The 20398-nt window shown below is 36.3% G+C and overlaps 1 protein-coding gene across 1 annotated transcript; it reads left to right on the top strand.

The window, feature by feature from the left end:
- The first annotated feature begins 5880 nt into the window (after window positions 1–5880).
- LOC124605626 (biogenesis of lysosome-related organelles complex 1 subunit 1) lies at window positions 5881–20109 on the top strand. The gene is made up of 4 exons (XM_047137440.1): window positions 5881–6040; window positions 6174–6246; window positions 16997–17214; window positions 19979–20109. The coding sequence occupies exons 1-4, from the start codon at window positions 5980–5982 to the stop codon at window positions 19996–19998; spliced, it is 372 nt and encodes a 123-aa protein (XP_046993396.1). The 5' UTR covers window positions 5881–5979; the 3' UTR covers window positions 19999–20109.
- Window positions 20110–20398: the final 289 nt, after the last annotated feature.

Raw genomic sequence — 20398 nt, 5'->3', positions numbered from 1 at the left:
CAAATGTGGCACTGGTGTGCTACCCATCAACATAGATGGACATCAGTCACTGTGACCACAGATGGGGGTGAGAGACAGAGAACAGATCTTTGTTGTAGCAAAGAACGTTTATTAGCATTTTAGAATTCTTTTTGTTATTATTTGGATGCTTCATTACGATTTGAGTTTCAATAAAGAGACTTACTGATTACTTGTGTGAATTTATGTGGTAGTTGTACCCAGTGGCGGCTCGTGAGCATACATTCTGGGTGTTCACAAACTTTTAGATTCAGATAAAAATGAGAGAGTGAAATTAATAGCATCTCCTGTATAATAGTTATGCTTACCAACATATTTACATAACTACAGCCACTGCCAGCAAAAGTAATAGTAACAGTAATAGTAATAATAGTTATAGTAATAATATGTGTAATTTGTCTGAAAAAATGAAAGAACTCTTTGCGGGTAATTTTGTTATTTTGTGCATAATTAAGTACAGTTTAGGGCAAGAACGAAATAACGTGTAAGCTTCCGTTACTCTTAGTTTTGCATTCTTGTGTAAGTGAGAGTTTTTGTGCTCTTTTATTTTTTCAGGCAAATGTGCAAGATTCCTAAGACATGCACTAGTTAACAACTTAACCTGCAGGCTAAAAATCAGAAAATCTTAAACTGCATCCACACAACAACTTATAGTTATTATACACTTCTTTGTTCGCTTATAGCCTGCTTATTTGATTTCGTCACTTTCTCAGTCAGTGGATCTAGTCTGGGAGGACGTAATTTCTTTGTGGCTAACTTTTCCTGCTAATTTTCTTTTCTGTCAGCTCTTAAAACAGATTCAACAGAGTTCATGTTGACACTACACATGAAAGCAGATTCCAGCACAGTAAACAACTAATTACAAAGACAAGCTTCCATTTGTGGAAATGGTTAAATTCATGTGCTACTGTCTACCAACACGATCACATGACTGTAATAGAAATGACGTGCTGAGAACCATAAGAGCCAAAAGCACACTGTCATCAACCTCACATTTAACTGAATATCAAAGAAACCAGTAAGACAGTTTTTTGTTAATGTTCATATACACAATGTGGGCCTACCACACAGATAAACCTGACCCACCAAAAGATCAGCAGATATAAGAAGCATGAATAAATGCTACACTCTCACAGTGTCTCAAATGGATTGCTGTATGATAAAATCCAAAACTTAATATATTATATCTCATTCACAATCCACCAAAACAGGTTTTTCTGTCAGTATAACTTCAGCACTTATTGATGTTCGACCTAATTTTACTATATAGTGATTGAATTGCCATAGCTGAGGAGTGTACTACTGTCTAGTGGGATTTATGTGAAGTGAACAGAGATAAAAGCTGCTTCAGTTTGCTATCACCAGGTGGCATTGTTGTAAACTGGTAGTTGAGTGGTAAGGGCTAGCCATGCACACCTTCAACTATGTACATTATTTATCAATTCCACATGTATTTGACTCATAAAGCAATTATATCGCTCCAATTGTGCATGCACAAAAGCCCCTTAAAATGTGCACAATTGAAGTTGTGCTCACGATCCTCATACCAAGATTCACAGAGTCCAGAGAAGCAGAAATGTAGCATAGCATGGTAGATTTATTGCCGTGTGTTTCAGATTATCGCATCTACATTATGTTTAGCAGCATTCAAAGAAAAATGAGCAATGAATCTGAAATGTGCCGAAGGTAGGATGTTTATGTGCTCATCTGCTCTTCTGCTCACTCACAGCCACACAGCCTAAGTAAAAAAATTATTTCCAAAGTGCCTTAAATCCAAACGTATTGAATTTCAGTATTTGTCTGTGACAAGATGTTTTATACAGTCAGGTATAATGTTAACACATAGTTGTATATTCTGTGTTGAAACGGTTGGAAAATCGCTTATATTTCCAAATTGTCTTATATCCCAGCTGTATTTATTTCTGATATGTCTTGTATCCATTTGACCATTGTCCTGACTCGTACAAAGCACGTGATTCTTCATGGGCACTGCTATGACGCTCATTGTTATTTGGCAGTTAACAATGAGTTTGTGTGTTGTTTCTTCTGCTTATTTGTGAGTAGTAAACACAAGGCTAGTCTTGAAGAAGATGTAGTAAGTCGCTCACGATGGACAGTGAGGAAAATAGCACTAGTACCTTCATAGTGTGCCATAAACAAAGAAAAACGCTGTAAATACACTAGTGATGATAGTGTACCAAACGTGGCATGTAATCAGAATGATGGACTTTGTAAGGCTTCTGAGCTTTCTGCCACAGACTGTAACCATTTCCATACAGTGTTTTATAACGACTAATCAAAGGTAGAATAAGATTCATTTATTACAAATTTTATATGGGCACAGAAAATACAACATATTACTGGGACACAGAACGAACGAAAATGGGAATATTCAATACTTCATTCAAAGAGAAGATGGAGACAAATTAAAAGCGTGTTCAGCAAGTTTCCGCAGCATTTTGAGAGTGAATTACAAACATGTTCAACGACTTGCTGCTTGTTATTTCGAAAACTGTTCTCCCAGACAAGATACTAGGAATGGGAAACGCATTAACATTGAGACACATGGTATCAAGGTGCTGATTTTCAAATGCTGTTCTGCACACTACAGACAAGAGAACATAACTTGTATATGGACACTATTGTTGTATAAGTTATTTGCAATAGGTCTATATATTATATTATTACGATTATCACTATGATAACAAAATTTATTAGCTCTTCACCAACAAGTCTAGTCATTTAATTATTTTCAACATTTTGTGGCCCTGTCAGTAACTGTATAAATATTAATTTTAATTTTAAAAAACCAACAGCCTCAGTTGCATAGTTTACCTATATTTACCTAGGTTTCAGTCAGGATAACCCAATCTTCTTCAGAATAAAAGTAACTACCGTCTGTCCATAGTGGACATCGTCAAGCTAAAACTAAATCCATAAATTATCGTCAGGCTGTAAAAACTTATCTGAAACCGCCTCGGACCCACTTCCCAACTGTGATGCGGCAGCCACGAGGTCGCGGTGGCGAAGTGGGGCTGAGGCAGTTTCGGATAAGTTTTTACAGTCTCACGATAATTTATGGATTTGTAGTTTTAGCTTGACGATATCCACTATGGATATTTATTCTGAAGAAGGTTGGGTTATCCCAACTGAAACCTAGGTAAATCTAGGTAAACTTTGCAACTGAGTCTGTTGGTTTTTTAAAATTAAAATTAAAGTCTAGATATGTAACCCACGCATTAGTTGCATATGCTCCTCTAACTAAGAAATTACCAGTGTTGTAATGTGGATTTGTTATTTCATTTCAGACTGCGAACAGAAAGTATGTACCATCCCAACTATCGATCAAAGTAATGTACAAGTTATTCCTTGAAGCTAATATGGAGAAAGAAGAAGCCCAGTCCTACAAATACCACCTCTATTACAAGTTTTCCACTTGTGAGTTTAGCCTTGGATGTGGAACACCACAAGCAGATATACAGTATGTAGTTATTGTGAGGAACACCAACAATGTTTGAAGTTTGAAGAGAATGAAGAGAAATGCAAGACAATAGTGTGTTAAATTCTTGTACACACACGCGATGCAAAGAGATTTCATGGATTCTTGAATGCAATAATAACATGTGATGATACAACTTGTTTTGTATTTTATATGATACAAAATCAGACTTTGTCTCTTACAACTTCATGTGAGGTGTTATGCGGTCGCCAGCTCTGTCATTGGCCACTGTTCGTGGCTCCAAGTCAAAACAAGATAAAACTCATGTATCATTTTACAACTGGGGTGAAAATGATGCTATGTGGGGAATTCACACGTCTGCAGTGCACTATTTCACTATTTGTATGAGTTCTGAACTGTAAATCTACAAATAAAGAAAATCAACCTGTTTTCTGATGGCTGTATAGCACAGAGCAAAAATTATATTATGTTAGCAATGCTTAGTAAGCTCGCTTATATGTTTTGTCTCACTATTAATATAACCTTCCCTGTGTAGGGGTCACAGCAGTTTGCCAGCAGAACGATGTTTTGAATAGGTGGAGAAAATGTTGCATAAAAGGGAACAACCCTGTTTGTCGACAGAGTGCCACAAAATTTTCATCGATGTTGGCCATGTATTTATTCTTGTGGAAGACTGATATTCCTACAAACTTTCTTCCAGGAACCACAAAAAATCCAAAATGTATTTTAATGTAACAGACGTTAAAAGCATTTAGGTAGATCGCAGCAAAGCAACTTGCCGAACAACATATTCTAGCATAAACATGTGCTCTCAACACTATTGAAGAGGGACAAATTCAGGTGAACGCCAAAGCTAGTAAAAAAAGCTTTGGGGCACCCAACAGAGGAGGAGAAGATGAAAGAGATTAAGTCACTTTTAAGTAAGTTAGGCATTACCGAACACCATCCTGCAAATGCCATTCTGGCAAAAAGTGTTCTCACAAAGCGAAACCGATTCCATAACTGAATCTTCTGTCAAGGAGCTCTGAAACATTGTATTACCTTCATGCAAGCAACGTCTAAACTTATTAAACTGCATACATTATTGAGTATTAGCCTTTACTTTATCCTACAAAATGTCTTAACTCCACTGCATGTTACACTGTTACTATCACTTTTAATGGTGGAGGATTTTGGAGAATCAGTGTAAAAGTCGACAATGTAGCAATATATGAAATATCTTATAATGGTAAGACTACTTCAGAACTAATTATCTGAAAATAAAAATCGTCATTCCGTAATCAGTGCCAAAGTCGACAATGTAGCTATAAATGAAATATCTTATAATGGTAAGTCTACTTCAGAATTAATTATCTGAAAATAAAAATCGCCACTCTGGAATAAAATATCTTAAAATGATAAGTCTACTTCAGAATTAATTATCTGAAAATAAAAATTGTCATTCTGGAGTGGATGTGCATGGAATGATACTTATGTTAAGTAATTACAATCGCAGGGCTATAAACGTTGCATGTTATCATTTCCAGTTACTATACCCTAGAGACGTGTCTGCATTGCAAGCAAAAAACATATTTCGCAAAAACTGATGAAAACTTGAGCTTCAAATATTTTACTTTCCGACATCTAGTTTGAATCACAGTCTACCAAAGACTGTGGTTTGATATTTCGACACGTAAATTAGTCTACTTTGCTTATTTTCATTTACTTATGTCGTATGGTATTATGTTTTGGGGTAACTCTTCCCATTCTAGAAGGATATTTTTGGCTCAGAAACGGGCGGTTCGGGCAATAAGTGGTGTGACTTCACGAACCTCTTGTCGACGTCTTTTCACGAGTGTGGGTATTTTGACATTGGCCTCTCAATATATATATATATTCCTTATTGTCGTTTCTTGTTACCAATATTAGTTTATTTCCAACAATAAGCAGTTTTCACTCGGTTAATACTCGGCAGAAATCAAACCTCCATTTGGATCGGACTTCCTTAACTCTTGTGCAAGAAGGTGTGCAGTATACTGCTGCATCCATTTTCAATACGCTGCCAATCGAATTCAAAAATCTTAGCAGCAATCCACGCGCTTTCAAATCGAAACTGAAGAGTTTCCTCATGGGTCACTCCTTCTATTCTGTCGAGGAGTTCCTTGAAAAATTAAGATGATTCTCATCGTATTGCTGATAGCGTTTGCTTAAACTTATGGACTGATTTTCTTTCAGGTTCATGAACATTTATTTTTATCTGTTATTACTTTTTATGTTGTAGGTTCATGTACTGACACGTTCCATGACCTTGGAGATTTGCTCCTCAATTTGGTCCTACGGAACTTGACATTTAAATAAATAAATATAGACGCACGCTGGACACTTCGCGGTCAAAGACTTACTGTAGTCGAAAGATCGATACAATCGTCAAGATCATACGGATTTAGTAATCGAGAATAACTTCGACTACAACGATTAAAGCACAGAAAAAATTGTGTACTATTCGAAAAAAGATCTTTAAAATGTTATCCACCTTAGTTAAGGAACACCAAGCCAAACAAACTGCTCGAAAGGAAGCGCAGGGTAAATGCATGAACGTCGAAAATCAGTGCTTTATTTTAACGTACTGTAAAAGTTTGCAATATAAACATGCATCTTGCCGAAAATAGCCACAAGTAATTGTTTTTTTTCTTTTCTTTTTTTTTTTTCACACCAGAGCAGAAAAGAAGAGAAGCTGTTGCTGCGGCAACTAATTTGACAGAGGCTTTAGTTGACCACCTAAACGTAGGGTATGTATAAATTCTAAATATTTCAAATTGAAATGGACAATAAAAATTTACAGCACCCTCTCAAAAATGTCAGTTTCTTGTAGAACACACCACTTAATACACTTTTTAGCTAAGTGTTGTTGAGGGATAAGTTTCTACATTTCGTTAAGCAGGTATTGAAGCAGATGCTTCAAAGTTTTTGCAGTTTGACTGCTGACACAAATTTGTGAGTACCGGATTAAGTTAAACACTAAGAAACTGCAATGTAAAGTCACTGTTTCATTCCTGGTCCTTTAATAATGCATACTGCCAGTTCTCATAATGATCACCGCAGAGTTAATAATAATAATAATGCGAGAGAATGGCTTCATTAAAAAATAAATATGGAAGAAGTGCTTTGTGGTATACATATATAGATAGAAATCGTCATCTTGCTATTTGTATTCAGTTTCTAAGTGGTTTCCACATGTTGACTATGACAGAACTGTTCATTTGAAAAGGGCCTCATGCTTGTTCTATCCTCCTTTGATGACATCTTGATTGATGAGATGTGCAGCACTTATCTTCTTACTTCTGTTACTGTTGATCAGTTTTGTGATACATAATATACTTCATAATGTTGTATAATTATAGACTGTGCATAGCCATATCACAATTAGTGGCACAAGCTGTCACAGTTGAATTACAGAAACAAAAACATTTCAGTAAGCGTGTATCCACAAATGGAACTTAAGATAATTACAAAGTTGTGGATACCAGCTGCAATGGACTTAATGCTTGGTAAACATTTTCCGGTTAAGAAATGTAATGGTGATTGAGGAGTGTTATTGGTTAACACAGTACAGTTGCTTTTAATGAAAGGGAATGTCGTGGACGCCCCCTTGGAACAGTGTTATAGTGTCCTATACATGCAGGGCAAAGCACCAGCTTATTCAGTTTTTATGAGATGACGTATAATGCACTGATACACTCAGTGATGCATAGTTCAGGACTGACCGCTACATTAGTCTTGCAAAATCACCTTATTTGCATCTTACAAATTTTTGTGTATAGAGTCACCTTAAAAGTGTCATGTACATTGCTTCTTTAACATTATTGAAGAACAGGAGTTGAGATTTTTAAGAGCTTGTCAACAATTATGAAATTATCTGAATCACTCAGGATTCAATATTGAAATGAGTACAGTAGGCCTACTGCGGTTAGCTTGGAAAATGACACTTCAAACACTACCTTCTGATAAGTGCAAGTTTACTATAATTGTAACATGCAACTGTAACATATTAAAGTAGAACTGTACTTCTTGCTTGTTAAGGGCACTGGTCTGTGAATACCAGGGGAAATTTTGAAAAAGATTGTCAGTTTTCTAAACAGTGTAACTCATAGAATAAGATATGTAAGCCCATATAATGCTTACCATCGTTTAAGGCATCTTTTGGGAACATTTTTGGTCAATCCATACCAAGTGGTCCAGCAATGGTTTCTTGACCATCTCAGAAAATTTTTATATTTGCTGGGTGACTGCCCCAATGTTTAGTAGTCACAAAAATATTTTTTTTTTAATTATTGTTTATTATTTTGATATGGTGGCCATATTTGTTCCAGGCTGCATGTGTTTTTTCGTATTTGCAGGCATCTACATTTTTTACAATTATTCATAGTGCATTGTCCTAAGCCTTTCAGATAAAATGCATTTAATCTTCATTGATCCATTATCCATTGTGGGACGACAGCTGGCATGAACTTCTTGATGCAATAATTTACCAACAGCCGCATGTATTGTAGAAATTTATTTTATTTTATGAACTTCTATGTGCTACCTGTTTTGGCATTATCCTGATTCCATCTTCAGTCCCCTGTACAATGAGTAGAAGAAATGTACTATTGTAAAAAATATTGAACATACGTTAACAATTGACAGGTATCATGTTAACTATTTAAGTGGCTCAAAAAGCCATATTGTATATCACTAAAACACTGCACTCTTTAAGTTGCCACTTAACCAATTTTATACTTGATGCAACATCGCATTCCATGACACGTAGCTAATAGGTATATGTCTGTTATTATTTGATTTTAGCTAGTCAAATATTTTGACCAGTTTTTAGGTACCATGACATTTTGACACATGCAGATAGTTTCAGACTCATTAAAGTCATTAGACAGAATATGATGACACTGGAGGATGTACTTAAGATCCGGTTAATCATCTCATATGCTATCACACTTGGCCTTAATGCAACCTGAAAATGATTCGACATGGTTATAGGTGATACCCTTAGTCTTAGGGATGGTATACATTTCATTTTGAGATTTACGTTCAGACACATAAGTGGCCTCCTATATTTGTCTTTTTCTTCTTTTCCTTTTTATTTTATCAGTTCCACTTGGTATAATTCTGCAAAATTGTATAGGACTTATATGTATGGAGATGGACATTTTTGATACACAGAGATTGAGAATCTTCTTTGTAACCATGACTATATGAGGCAGCTACTGGCATTGCATTAATCCACTCAGCACAATGTGGGGCTGTCCTACATAAGGGTCCTAATGAAGTGCCTACGATGACCAGGTGTTTGATGATTTTATAGTACGACTGCATTGGTTTACTTCGTGAATTCAATTGCGTTTTAAGACAAACTCTTTTATGCTTTTTATCGTTAATATTGCGGCAGCTGTTTTTCATACCACACATAATACGACCTAGACCACACATCTGTAACTTATGAATTCAGATATGGTTGTCACATTTTCTTGTATTTTAATTTATTTTATTGTCATCTATATTAGTTAATTATTATATTAAAAAAAATTCTTCCACTGTTCCACTGCACATACATGTATGCAGTACATTTGATGTGTTGCATGGCCTATTACAACTGTGTGGTATGGTTTTATGAATAATAGCGTATACATATGTTCATACATCATGTTATATTCGAGTAAAACAGTGGAAACTATTAACAACAGTATGACATTGGCAGAAGCATATGTGCCCTAATGTTACATATTGTTTTAGTGATATACAATATGGCTTTTTGAGCCACTTAAATAGTTCACATGATACCTGTCAATTATTAACATATGTTCAATATTTTTTATAATAGTACATTTCTTCTACTCATTGTATGGGGGCCTGAAGATGGCATCAGTATAATGCCAAAACTGGTAGCACATAGAAGTTCATAAAATAAAATAAAATTCTACAATACGTACGGCTGTTGGTAAATTATTGCAAGGAAAAAAAATGTGTGTAGTTCAACACACACTGGGCTACAAATTAACGTTATTATCACTTAGCTGAATCTATTCTTTAATATATTTTTCATAGTTTAAAGTTGTCAGCCACAAATTACAAAAACTCAATTTTTGAACAGTAGTTTTCCAAAGAAAGATTAATTTCTCAGCTTTAATATTTTTTCTACTATTACACTGTATAGTATAGTTACTTTTTATGGAGTATCAATGGTGAGCAGCTTACAGTTTAAAAAAATACACTATTTTAAAAAATGAATTTTTTAAATTTTTCCGTTTTGTAGCCTGCAATATCTTTGTTGGGGGACCAGATAAAAATCTGAAAATTTCACAGTTAATAGACTTTTGTGATATCAAATTTCAGTATGAATTTCAACTTTGAGATTCAATTGGAAGTTTTTACCTTTAACTTGAACTTCAAAAAAGTTAAATTATTTCATGTTCTGGTACACTTTGGTTAAAAACTATTAAAGACAGCAAGCTGAAATTTTGTTCACTGTCTTAAAACATGCTGAACTAAACAGCAGACTTCTCTTGTGACTTAACTTTGAAAATAAAATGCTCTTTTCTAGAAAAGCCGTAAATTCATTTCCAAAATTTTTGATAATCATACTTACAATTTTTTTTATACCACAATTTACGACAGCACCATCTTTTCAATAGTTTGCTTTAAAGATGATAGAGTAAAGAATACACAGGAAACAATAATCCTTCTGCTTTGTTTGTACTTGGAGTAATGTGTACCTATGGTGTACATAAATAATCGGCACAATTTATTTCACTTGCAACAAAAAAATACAATTAAAAAAAAATGTTAGAGCTAAAGCTGTGGTTCATACACGAAAGGGTCAATCCATACAAAGTGGTCCAAGGAAAAAATGATTGGTTGCTTGACCAGAGTGTGTTGAACTAAATGTATTTCATCTGAAAGGCTTAGGACAATCCACTACTGAATAATTGTAAAAAATGTAGAATCTTGCAAATACGAAAAATCGCATGTGGCCTGAAACAAATATGGCCACCATTTCAAAATAATAAACAATAAATTTTTAAACAAATATTTTTGTGGCTACTAAACATTGGGGAATTCACCCAGCAAATATAAAATTTTTCTGAGATGGTCAAGCAACCAATTTAATGTTAAGCACAAGAGAACAGATGTTATCTGTAATCCACACACCGTGTGTACAAAAAATTTGTAGGAAAATCTGTATTTATTCAGTCTTTAAAAACGAAAGTTTGGGAAGTGAGGTCGCCACTTCTTGTTCTCACTTCTGTTTTGTCAGGGGAAGTGATCAGAGATATTTGTTGGGTCATTGTGTAACTTCAAGTTATTGTTGAATAATAACTGTTACTTTCCTGTTAAAGGTTTCTGCAGTTACTTTGAGACTCCCTTAGAAGGAATACCTCGAGGTAATTGTACCAGGGTTGTACACACATTGTTAGAGAGCAAAATGTACTATCGTTTGTGGAAATTGCAACACCAAGAAGGAAATGCATGAATTCAATTAATTCAACACCACAGGTTAGGTACATGAAAAGTAACAAATCATTACCTTTTCAGATCTGTATATGTCCCTTGAGCCCTGCTATTCAGTATGTCGTGTGGGCACTATGCGCTACAATTAGAGCTGCTATTCGCCGTGGCATTGAATCAGTAAGGTTCTGAATATGTTCCTGAGGGATTTCCCTCGATGCAATTTGTATCCGAGCCCACAAATCTGTGACACCAGTTACTGGAGGACCGTGACACACCAGGTGCCGACAACCATACCCATGACACATTCGATGGGTGACATTTGTGGTGAATGTGCTGGCCAGGGAAGCAATGGTACCCGTCGCTCTTTGAAGAAGGCCTGTACATTCCTGGCAATATGTGGCCAGGCATTGTCCTGTTGAAATGTGACCTGTGGAGATGCCTGAAGCAGGAGGAGTATGTCAGGCTCCACGACCTCCGTTAGGTACAGGTTGCTGTTCAGAGTGCCCGCAATACGTACATGAGGCGAGATCTGTTGCTGTAACCGATGGCACCCCAAACCTTCACACCTGGTGCGTGTCAACTATGCCGCTCCACGATGTAGCCCTCCAGGTTGCGCTCATCACAGTACCGCTGGACACGTATACGCCCATCACTGTAGGACATGTTGAAGTGGGACTCATCTGAAAAGATTACACGTTGCCACTCAGCACCACAGTGATGGTGTTCACGTGCCCATTGCAGTTGGAGGAGCTTGTGGTTTTCTGGACAAAGGAAGCCAAGGTAATGGCATGCATGCGTTCAGTCCAAACTGCAGCAGACGGTGACAAACCATGGATGCAGAAAAGTTCATACCTGTTGCAGTGCTCCAGTGACGAGCCAACACTGTGGATGATGCTGTATGGTCCGTAATGGCCATGCAGACAAGATCCTGTGCTGTGGTCACGTTGCATGGTCCAGTTTCCGCTCGTCGCTGCATACGACCTTCCTCTATCCCCTGCTTCCACACACACATCACTGTCGTAGCAGCGTGCCCTGTGTGAGCCGAAATGTCACGGTACGACCCACTCGCATGCCGTTACTGCTCCCATTGCTGTCGAGAAGGCTTACTGGCACTCTGTATTGTTTCCACCTTGTGCGACAGTTCTGCACCAACTAGATTGGGCACAAGACCAACCCTGTCGGACCGTCATGGAAGGGGTGTGCTCGGCGTACGTGTACCCCATCTCGCTGCAAAATGTATCACATATTGTTTGCACACCAGTTGCCACTTCCACCAAGTGTTGCGCCATTCGGATAATTCCTTCTCAGCGTTGCACTTTACACAAACAGCAGTGTAGCTTATAGGGTCATGTTGGTTATGTATCATGTACATATGAAGTCGAACCTTTGCATTCTTCACTACAAAGTTGTATGCTAATTCCATTTTCTTCAATCTTCCTTTACTTGTGGTGTTGTCTAATCCATTTTATTGTATCTGCTCTTGTAAATAGTTAAATTTATCACCTCTTTTGATGTTTCATTTTGTCATACAATATTTGTAATCTGGTTTAGCAGCACTTTTGGGAAGTGTTTTTGTCATTATCTTTGCACCTGTTTTGCCCTTAGAGATTACTGCAATATCATCAGCAAAAGTGACACATTTCACCCCAGATCTTCAGCTTCCTTGACATAGATGGATTCCTTAGATATTTTTCTCTTGTAGTTCTTTATTCCACTGTCTTATGATTTTGTTGGTTTCCTTAGATGTTTTTCTCTTGTATCTCTTCATTCCACTGTCTCTTGATCTTTTATAAGACCAAATTGAAGCAAATCGGTGAGAGCCCATGACCCTGCCACGCAACTGTGTTAATTCCAAGGGTTTCAAAAACTTCTAGGAATTTAACTTTCAAAGTTATCTCTGTGAGTGTCTGTTCAACTAATTGTCTGCTGGTTTAGTTGATACCTGCTTCTTTCAGTATTAGGAATACTGTGTGCCCGACTACATTATTGTAGGCCTGTATTAAGTCAATGAATAAGACAACTTTGTTAAGGTTCCACATTGTTCTGATTCTGAGGATTGTTTCCAAGTTAAAAATTTGTTCTGAACATGATCTAGTTTTCTGAACCCTGCTTGGTACTCGTAAATTGTGGGGTCTGCTTGGTCTTTTCTCTTATTCAGCTTTGGATATAATTTTGTAGGTGACTGGAAGTAAAGATTTGTCTTGATAATTATTGGTGTCTGTTCTGTCGCCCTTCTTATGTAGCAGTTGGGATTATGGCTTGTTTTCTGTCATTAGGTATTCTTCCTTTCCCCCAGAAATCTTTAATAACCTCATAAATATTTTCATCTTCTTTCTTCCCTCCCAATTTCCCCATCTCAGCTGATATCCCGTTGTCACATGGTTCTCTGTTGTTTTTCAGCTGGACAGTGTATTTTAAGTCTGATGCAGTGACAGTGGTTCTGAAGGTGGGTTTTCCATTTGAGGCTATTTGGAAATTAGTCATTGTGTTAGTTCCTCACAATTTATAAGATTTTTGAAGTATTTTGTTAGTAACTTATAGTTGTATTTGTTGTTGGAATCAGTTTGCATGTTGAATCGTTGCAGTGTGGGCTCACTCACTGGCTTGTACCCTGATATTTCTTCTTTGAAGACTTTGTAGAAGTCTGTAGTGTTGTTCTGTCTGAAATTTGTATCTGTTATCTATAGTCATTTTTGTTATATTTTAGCTCCTCTGTTTGAATATTATTTTATGTCTGTCTTCTGATCTCAGTCTCTCTCCTTTTAGCAGCTGTTAGTCTATGCTCTGCCACTTCATCACATATCTTATTCCACCATCCTGTTTCCTTGTTGTTCTTGTTCTTTCACTGTTTCCACTGTGGCATATCTGCTCTCATCCCAATTTCCCATTTCCTTTGTGTGAAGCTTTTTAATGAATTCATTCCTGTTGTCTGAGAGAAAAGTTTTTCAAATCTATGGACTTTTTTAATTTTGGGTTTGGTTTTTTAGGTTGAAAGCTGTCTTTGATTTCTGTCAAAAAGCAGTTCAAATCTATACGTAGTTCTCTTCTGACCAATACATCCATAACTTTTGTATCGATTTGTTTGGTTAATGCCACATTATGCAAATGATATGAGCCTGAAGGTGTATTAGGAGAAGACAAGGTCTTCTTTTCCATGGTAATTTTCTGAAAGAGGTTGACATTAGTTTTAAATCGAACTGTTTACAGAAATTGATGATCCATTGTTATTGGGAAAATTTCCATTAATGCCTTGTATTTTTCTTCTCTGCCAACCCATATATTGAAGTCCCTAAGAAGTACTTTTATGTGGTGGTGTGATATTTTTTGATTGTCCATTTTCTAGTTTTTCCCAAAACTATTTGACCTTTTCTGGATTTTTTTCTATTGTCATTGTTGGTAGGTGTATGTGCATTTATGACCATAGAGCCCTTGTTTGCTGATCAGAATGAGAGAATTGATATTTGCTCTGATGGGGACACAAAATTTGTTATGGATTCTGTTAGATTCTGTTCCAAGCATAAGTGACTTTCTGTTTATTCTTTATGGCCAGTTCCCCTTTATAAATCTTGTAGGCCTCTGGTTCAGATGAATTCTCATCTCCACATCTAGTTTCCTGGAAATATTGGTATGAGTATGTTGTGTCTGTTTAATACATCCATCAGTTGTTTAAGTTTCCCAGTCTTTAGTGAAGTGTCAATGTTCAGTGTGCCTAGCAGATGTTTTTTCTTAGACCTTATGTGAGACTTTCTAGGAAGCTCCAACTCTTTCTTACATGATGTTCTATGTTCTCCAGAATTTGATGGCCTAGTTGCATCACTGTTTCCAACACTGGAGTACTTTTGCATTCAGTGTTTATGATCATGTCTTCGTTGAAAGTAAATTAGCAAGGGGTGTTAACCCCTTTGTGGGATGTTACATCTGTAATCAAATTGCCAGATGGGTCTTAACAGGCCACCAAGTATGGGAACTAATGCCTTTTGTAGCCAAACACTTTGGTAACAGATGCTATTGATTTTTGCAGCCACCATCTCAGCATGTAGACAGATGCTAATCATTTAGTCACTTGTTGGAAGTCAGATACAATATGAATTTTTGTTCTGCTTGGTGCTTTGCCTCTTCCGCTGTATCTTCTGTATTGAGGTCCATCCTTTCCACCTTTACTACCCATGTGGTAGTGACCAGCTCTTAGAAGTAGACTGTACTGCTTTGGTCATTCAGATCATTGACTGCTGAGCCACACTGCCCCCCCCCCCCCCCTCCTCGCCAACATGTAAAAGCTTAGTCGTTGTGGGGGAGTCATCTTTATAATATTTCTCATGGTCAGTACTTTCAGTGATGATGTAAAATAGCCACCAAGGCTTGATACATCGGGGGGGGGGGGGGGGGGGGGGGAGTGATGGCATATGTAAATCATGAAAGGTTATGAAATATAATAAAATAGATGGAGATTTTTGTGTGTGTTAAAGTAATAACCACATTGTGCCATCACAGTTGTGATGTGAATTTCCCAAGACCAACCTTCCTTAATTGGTCAAATACTTTTTAATATTTCTTTCACTCTTTCTTCTACCACTAACGAAACAAATATTACACCTCATTGTTGCATGTAGGGACGTATTCATGAATTTTATTGTTCATGTCCAAAACTAACAAAAAATGAAACACAAAATTAAATCTACAACCATAAGCACCACACAGCACTAATAGTTCCAAACCAGAAAATGAGTGTATTGCCCATAACTACCAACATCAAAATAACTTACCAACAGATTGTGAACTCTTCTAATATTTGTCTCACAAGAAGCACTCAAGAAGTCCAGCAAATCATTAACAGTACTCAAAAAAATGTAGAAGGGAACATCCCACACTAGAGAGTGCCACCACATACCCCAACATGCCCTCTGCAAACACAGTCCATTTGAAATACACTGCAGCAGTGTGATGTACCGTGAGACAGTTACATCACAGATCAAAGCAGAAGGGCGGTACTTGAAACTTTAGTTGATTCTGTCCAAAAAATTTATTGTGTTATTATATGTTGTATTTGACACTAAACATTTTACCTGTTCCTGTTTCAGCTGCACTTAAGTAATCCACACCTGTCAGCCACATCTGTAGCTTTCAGTCATGCTCTGCATTTCAAATCTTTTTACTCATATGTCAGTTTCCTCACTCCCTTGCTTCATCACCATTAATATTTATTGTGATCTTGTTTCACATTTCTGATTTTTTTCTCTTATACTACTCTCAGTTTTTACTTTTCATAACAGAATCTACTAAATTGTGTTGACAATCTATAGTTTGAAAGGGAAAAACTCTCTCTCCTCCCAAACTGTTCCTGTTACCTTTACACTTTCTGCCAGTTTATATCTGTCTAGTTGAAAGCACATCATATCAGCATTTAGAAGGATCCAGATGTATATACTCTGCCTTCTTTTAGGATTCATATTCATTTCGAAGCAAATATCACAAGATATCTATAAAGAAAACTGAAATGTAACTGCTCTGTCGCTTCCTTTTACAAGCTTTCAGACCTCTGGCACAACATGAAAATTGAGACAGCATTGGAATCTGACCAAATGCCTATATTTATTGGAATAAACTAAAAAGACCATTATGCTTCCTCTACAACCACCACATCTTGAATTTAGGTAATTGTGGTTCTTCAAATCATAGCACCCATTTAAGTGTTGGAAGGCAAATGGACACGCACGATAGCTGTTTCGTATTCAAGAGAATGTAGAAAGATCCAAAGGTAAAGAGCTTCCATAACCCTGGTGTGATTCAGGAGTATTAAGACATTGTGAGAACTGGATAATTTCATCCTGCCTGCATCAGTTTGGTTCTACATTTCATTATACGTGAATTCATTGACAACTGAGTACTGTGAGTTGTGTGTTTTGACAAAATAAGTCATACAATACGCATGTTACCAAACTAATGGAAATGAGTTGGACGTAAACAGCAGAATTTTGGTATACAGTAGAAAAAATCTTTGGAATGTGGCTTAACAGATGATTGATTTTCATGTTTCAGTGTTGCTCAAGCATATCTAAATCAGAAGCGTTTGGATGCTGAAGCAAAGCAGCTTCATCACAGTGCCACTAATTTTGCTAAACAAACACAACAGTGGGTGAGCCTAGTAGAGAGCTTTAGTAGTGCTCTGAAGGAAATAGGAGATGCAGAAAATTGGGCAAGAAGCATTGAAACTGACATGAGAACCATTACAAGTGCTTTGGAATATACATATAAAGGTTGGTTTTATGATTAGTTATTTTATTTCGAGTGTTTGTCCTAATCACTCAACTTTCATGTCAAATGTAAATAATAGGAACACTGGTAACATTAGTGGCACTGAGCAATAGATACACACAAACACAAGATGTTGCACAAAATGCAGAAATATTTCCACACAAGGATTCAGTTGAAAAATAAAAGCTTTATTCAGTACAGACTTGTGCAGAATAAAGCATTTATTGAAATTTGAACTGTTTTTGTGCAAATGTTATTTTCATTCGGTTTATTAATTTGTGGTGCCCAACAAGAAAATAATCCAAAAGCTGGACATTGCAGCTCGGCTTTCAGACTTACATTGTTTTTCAGATCACGTAGCTACATTGTTTCAACCCAAGTGAGGTCATGTTATACATGGGAATACAAGGGAGGGTAATGGAGAGGGACAGAATAGAGTACTGCTGAGAAGACATTGTGGTTTAGAGTCTGCACACCTAAAAATCTGACCAAAGTGGCGAGCAGAAAAATGTAGTAGAGATGATTTGGGGGTGGGGGGGCAGCACAAAAAATGGGGTGGCAGCAGAATTTTATGTAGTTGTAAGACAAGGATTAGTAGGGATTAGTGCTAGGAAGACAGTGAGTGTGAAGGATGTGATGAAGAACCAGTTCCTGCCTGTGCTACTCAGGCAGCATGCTCTGCCTCTGGGTCCTCAAACTTGCTTTTTTTCATGCAGATGAATGTAGTTGATCATAACTACATAGAAACCAATTTAATTGACCTGAGGTGCAGATACTTTTGCATGTGTACAGACACAGTTGTATCTACTTAGGCTGAAAACTGCTTCCTCGTGATGATCGATCTCTGGGAGGCCTCAGCTGCAAATAGAAACTATGAGTATATCTTTGAATATGTTTTTTAATGTACATTCTGCTTTCTTCGTGTCCATGGATAATTTTTTCACACTCCATATAACACCTCTTCGTGTCGTGGATATGCTTTTACATCCCAGTCTGATCTTTCTTCTTATCTGAAATGATATATGTAATCTCCAACCAGCCTGGACAACACGTAAACAGTTTTCTGTTTAAGTGACTAGGTTATAGCAACACACATCATGCAGAGTTTCGATATTTCTAACTTTTTTCAGCATTTGTTTCTTCTTATTTTGTTGCATATTTCATCACTGATTCTTGTTTTTTAGCAGAAAACAGATGTGTATAAAGCAAAACTATATTCAACACAAGGTGTTGTCTAGGAAAGTTACAGCAAATGGGAGATTATTTTTGGGGAATGAGTGAACATAGTCACTATTTTCAGTTTTGTTACAACTAAATGGAAGGAAATTGCATCATGTAATATGCAGCTGTAATTATTTTTATTTTTACAGTCAATTTTGGTCAGTCTTATCATCCAAAAATCATAACAGTTATACGTGACTGCGCATTCCACAATTGCAATAATTAATAAAAATCTCAAAATGCTCCATTTTGTATAACTTGTGACATAACTTATCATGTTCTCATTTGCTACAGTGGAAACTAACAACATGACTAAAACAACTCTAGTCAGGATTGACTTCAAGATTTTGATTAATTATTGTAATTGTGGAATGCATATTAACATCTTTTACAGCTTGAGGGTGATCACATTGTGACCAAAATCAATTGTCAAAATAGAAATAAGTGCAATTGTGTATTGCATGATGCAGTTCCTTAGCTGTATTAAAGCTTTTCAACGTCATCTACAAGACATATTTTAGAACAGCTTAGTTGGAAAAAAATAAGTAATTTTAATGAGCAGTTGGTATTAACAGTACAAATGCAGTTCTTAATAAAATCCATATATCTACATTATTATCTGAAGTTTGTCCAAAATATGATAAATGAACTTAGTTCACATCATCATATTATATTCCAAAGCCCATTATTTACTTCTGGTACCCATCAGTATGAACTGAAAGCTCTGTATTTGATAAGAATCAATAAAATAATGCTCTTGCTCTCAGCTTGGTGAAAGCTTTTCACTTTGATATCGCTTCAGCACATTACAGTTAATTTCAATACTTATTTTCTGAGACAATTTCTTCATTTGGTCAATAGGTGACATAAAATACCACTCCAGACTTTCCCACAGCAGACTAAAATTTTAAATGCCCACCATGTATCAAATCAGTAATTTCTGCTGTAGTAGCCAACAAATGTAACAAAAAACAATGAAGCATGCTCAGGATTTAGAACAGATCTTCCATGTTAGCACCAGTCAAAAGATCAGGCTTAATAAAGTGACAGATTTTTTCTTCATGCATTGCATGGGGCTACCGATCCTTTGACAATGTACATATATACAATTCATTGTGAATAGAAGCCCAAACCTCTGTTTATGAATCAGGCTATTGCTCCAGCAGGCAACTAGTCAAAACCTCTTTTGATCCCCAGAATCATGACAGTAGAAACATATTTATCGTCTCAGGAGCAACAGAAGCTACACATTATGAGATAAACATGGAGTTCTTGAGCTTTTCAAAAATATACCTGAAAGTAAGTACTGTCCAGCAATTTTGCCACATAACTGATCAAAGTAAATTATCTGGTTTCCTAGACATAATGTTAATAATAACTGATTTTTTTTTCCTGTAGCTGATCACTTCCTGTTGTTGTATAAGAATATAATGTTAATAATAACTGATTTTTTTCTCCTGTAGCTGATTACTTCCTGTTGTTGTATAGGAAATACTGCTTTTCATGATAGTTTCATACAATTAATCACTTGCTTCTCTGTTTCAGTCTCCCAGGAGTCCTCGTAGAAGACGGAAGTATTCCACTACATTCAAAATTGTAAATAATTTGTCTATGTGTAATAGTTTGTGTCACTACATATTACATGTATACTAATAAAAACTGCATTGTAAATATGAGATTTGCTGAAGTACTACTGGAGATACACCTCATTTTAAAAAATATACATTCCACAATTTTTGTTCTGTTTAAAAAAAGCAGTCTGCAAAACTAGCTAAAATTAATCAATTTCTTTGCTGTACCAAAAACACAGTTTTCAATTTCTTGTATGATCCTGACTTGCTTTTTTTTATGCTCTGGCTGTTTGTTGTGGACTTAAGTCCAATAAACTGATATGCAAACATGACACATCAACTTTTCTAAGTGCAACATAATCTGAAAGCGTCTTCCTGTACATCTTACATTTAT

The sequence above is a fragment of the Schistocerca americana genome, chromosome 3 (genome assembly GCF_021461395.2).
Source record: "Schistocerca americana isolate TAMUIC-IGC-003095 chromosome 3, iqSchAmer2.1, whole genome shotgun sequence".
In the NCBI taxonomy this organism is placed as follows: domain Eukaryota; kingdom Metazoa; phylum Arthropoda; class Insecta; order Orthoptera; family Acrididae; genus Schistocerca; species Schistocerca americana.
Note: the sequence above shows the minus strand (reverse complement) of the source record. Positions and strands in the feature narration are given on the sequence as shown.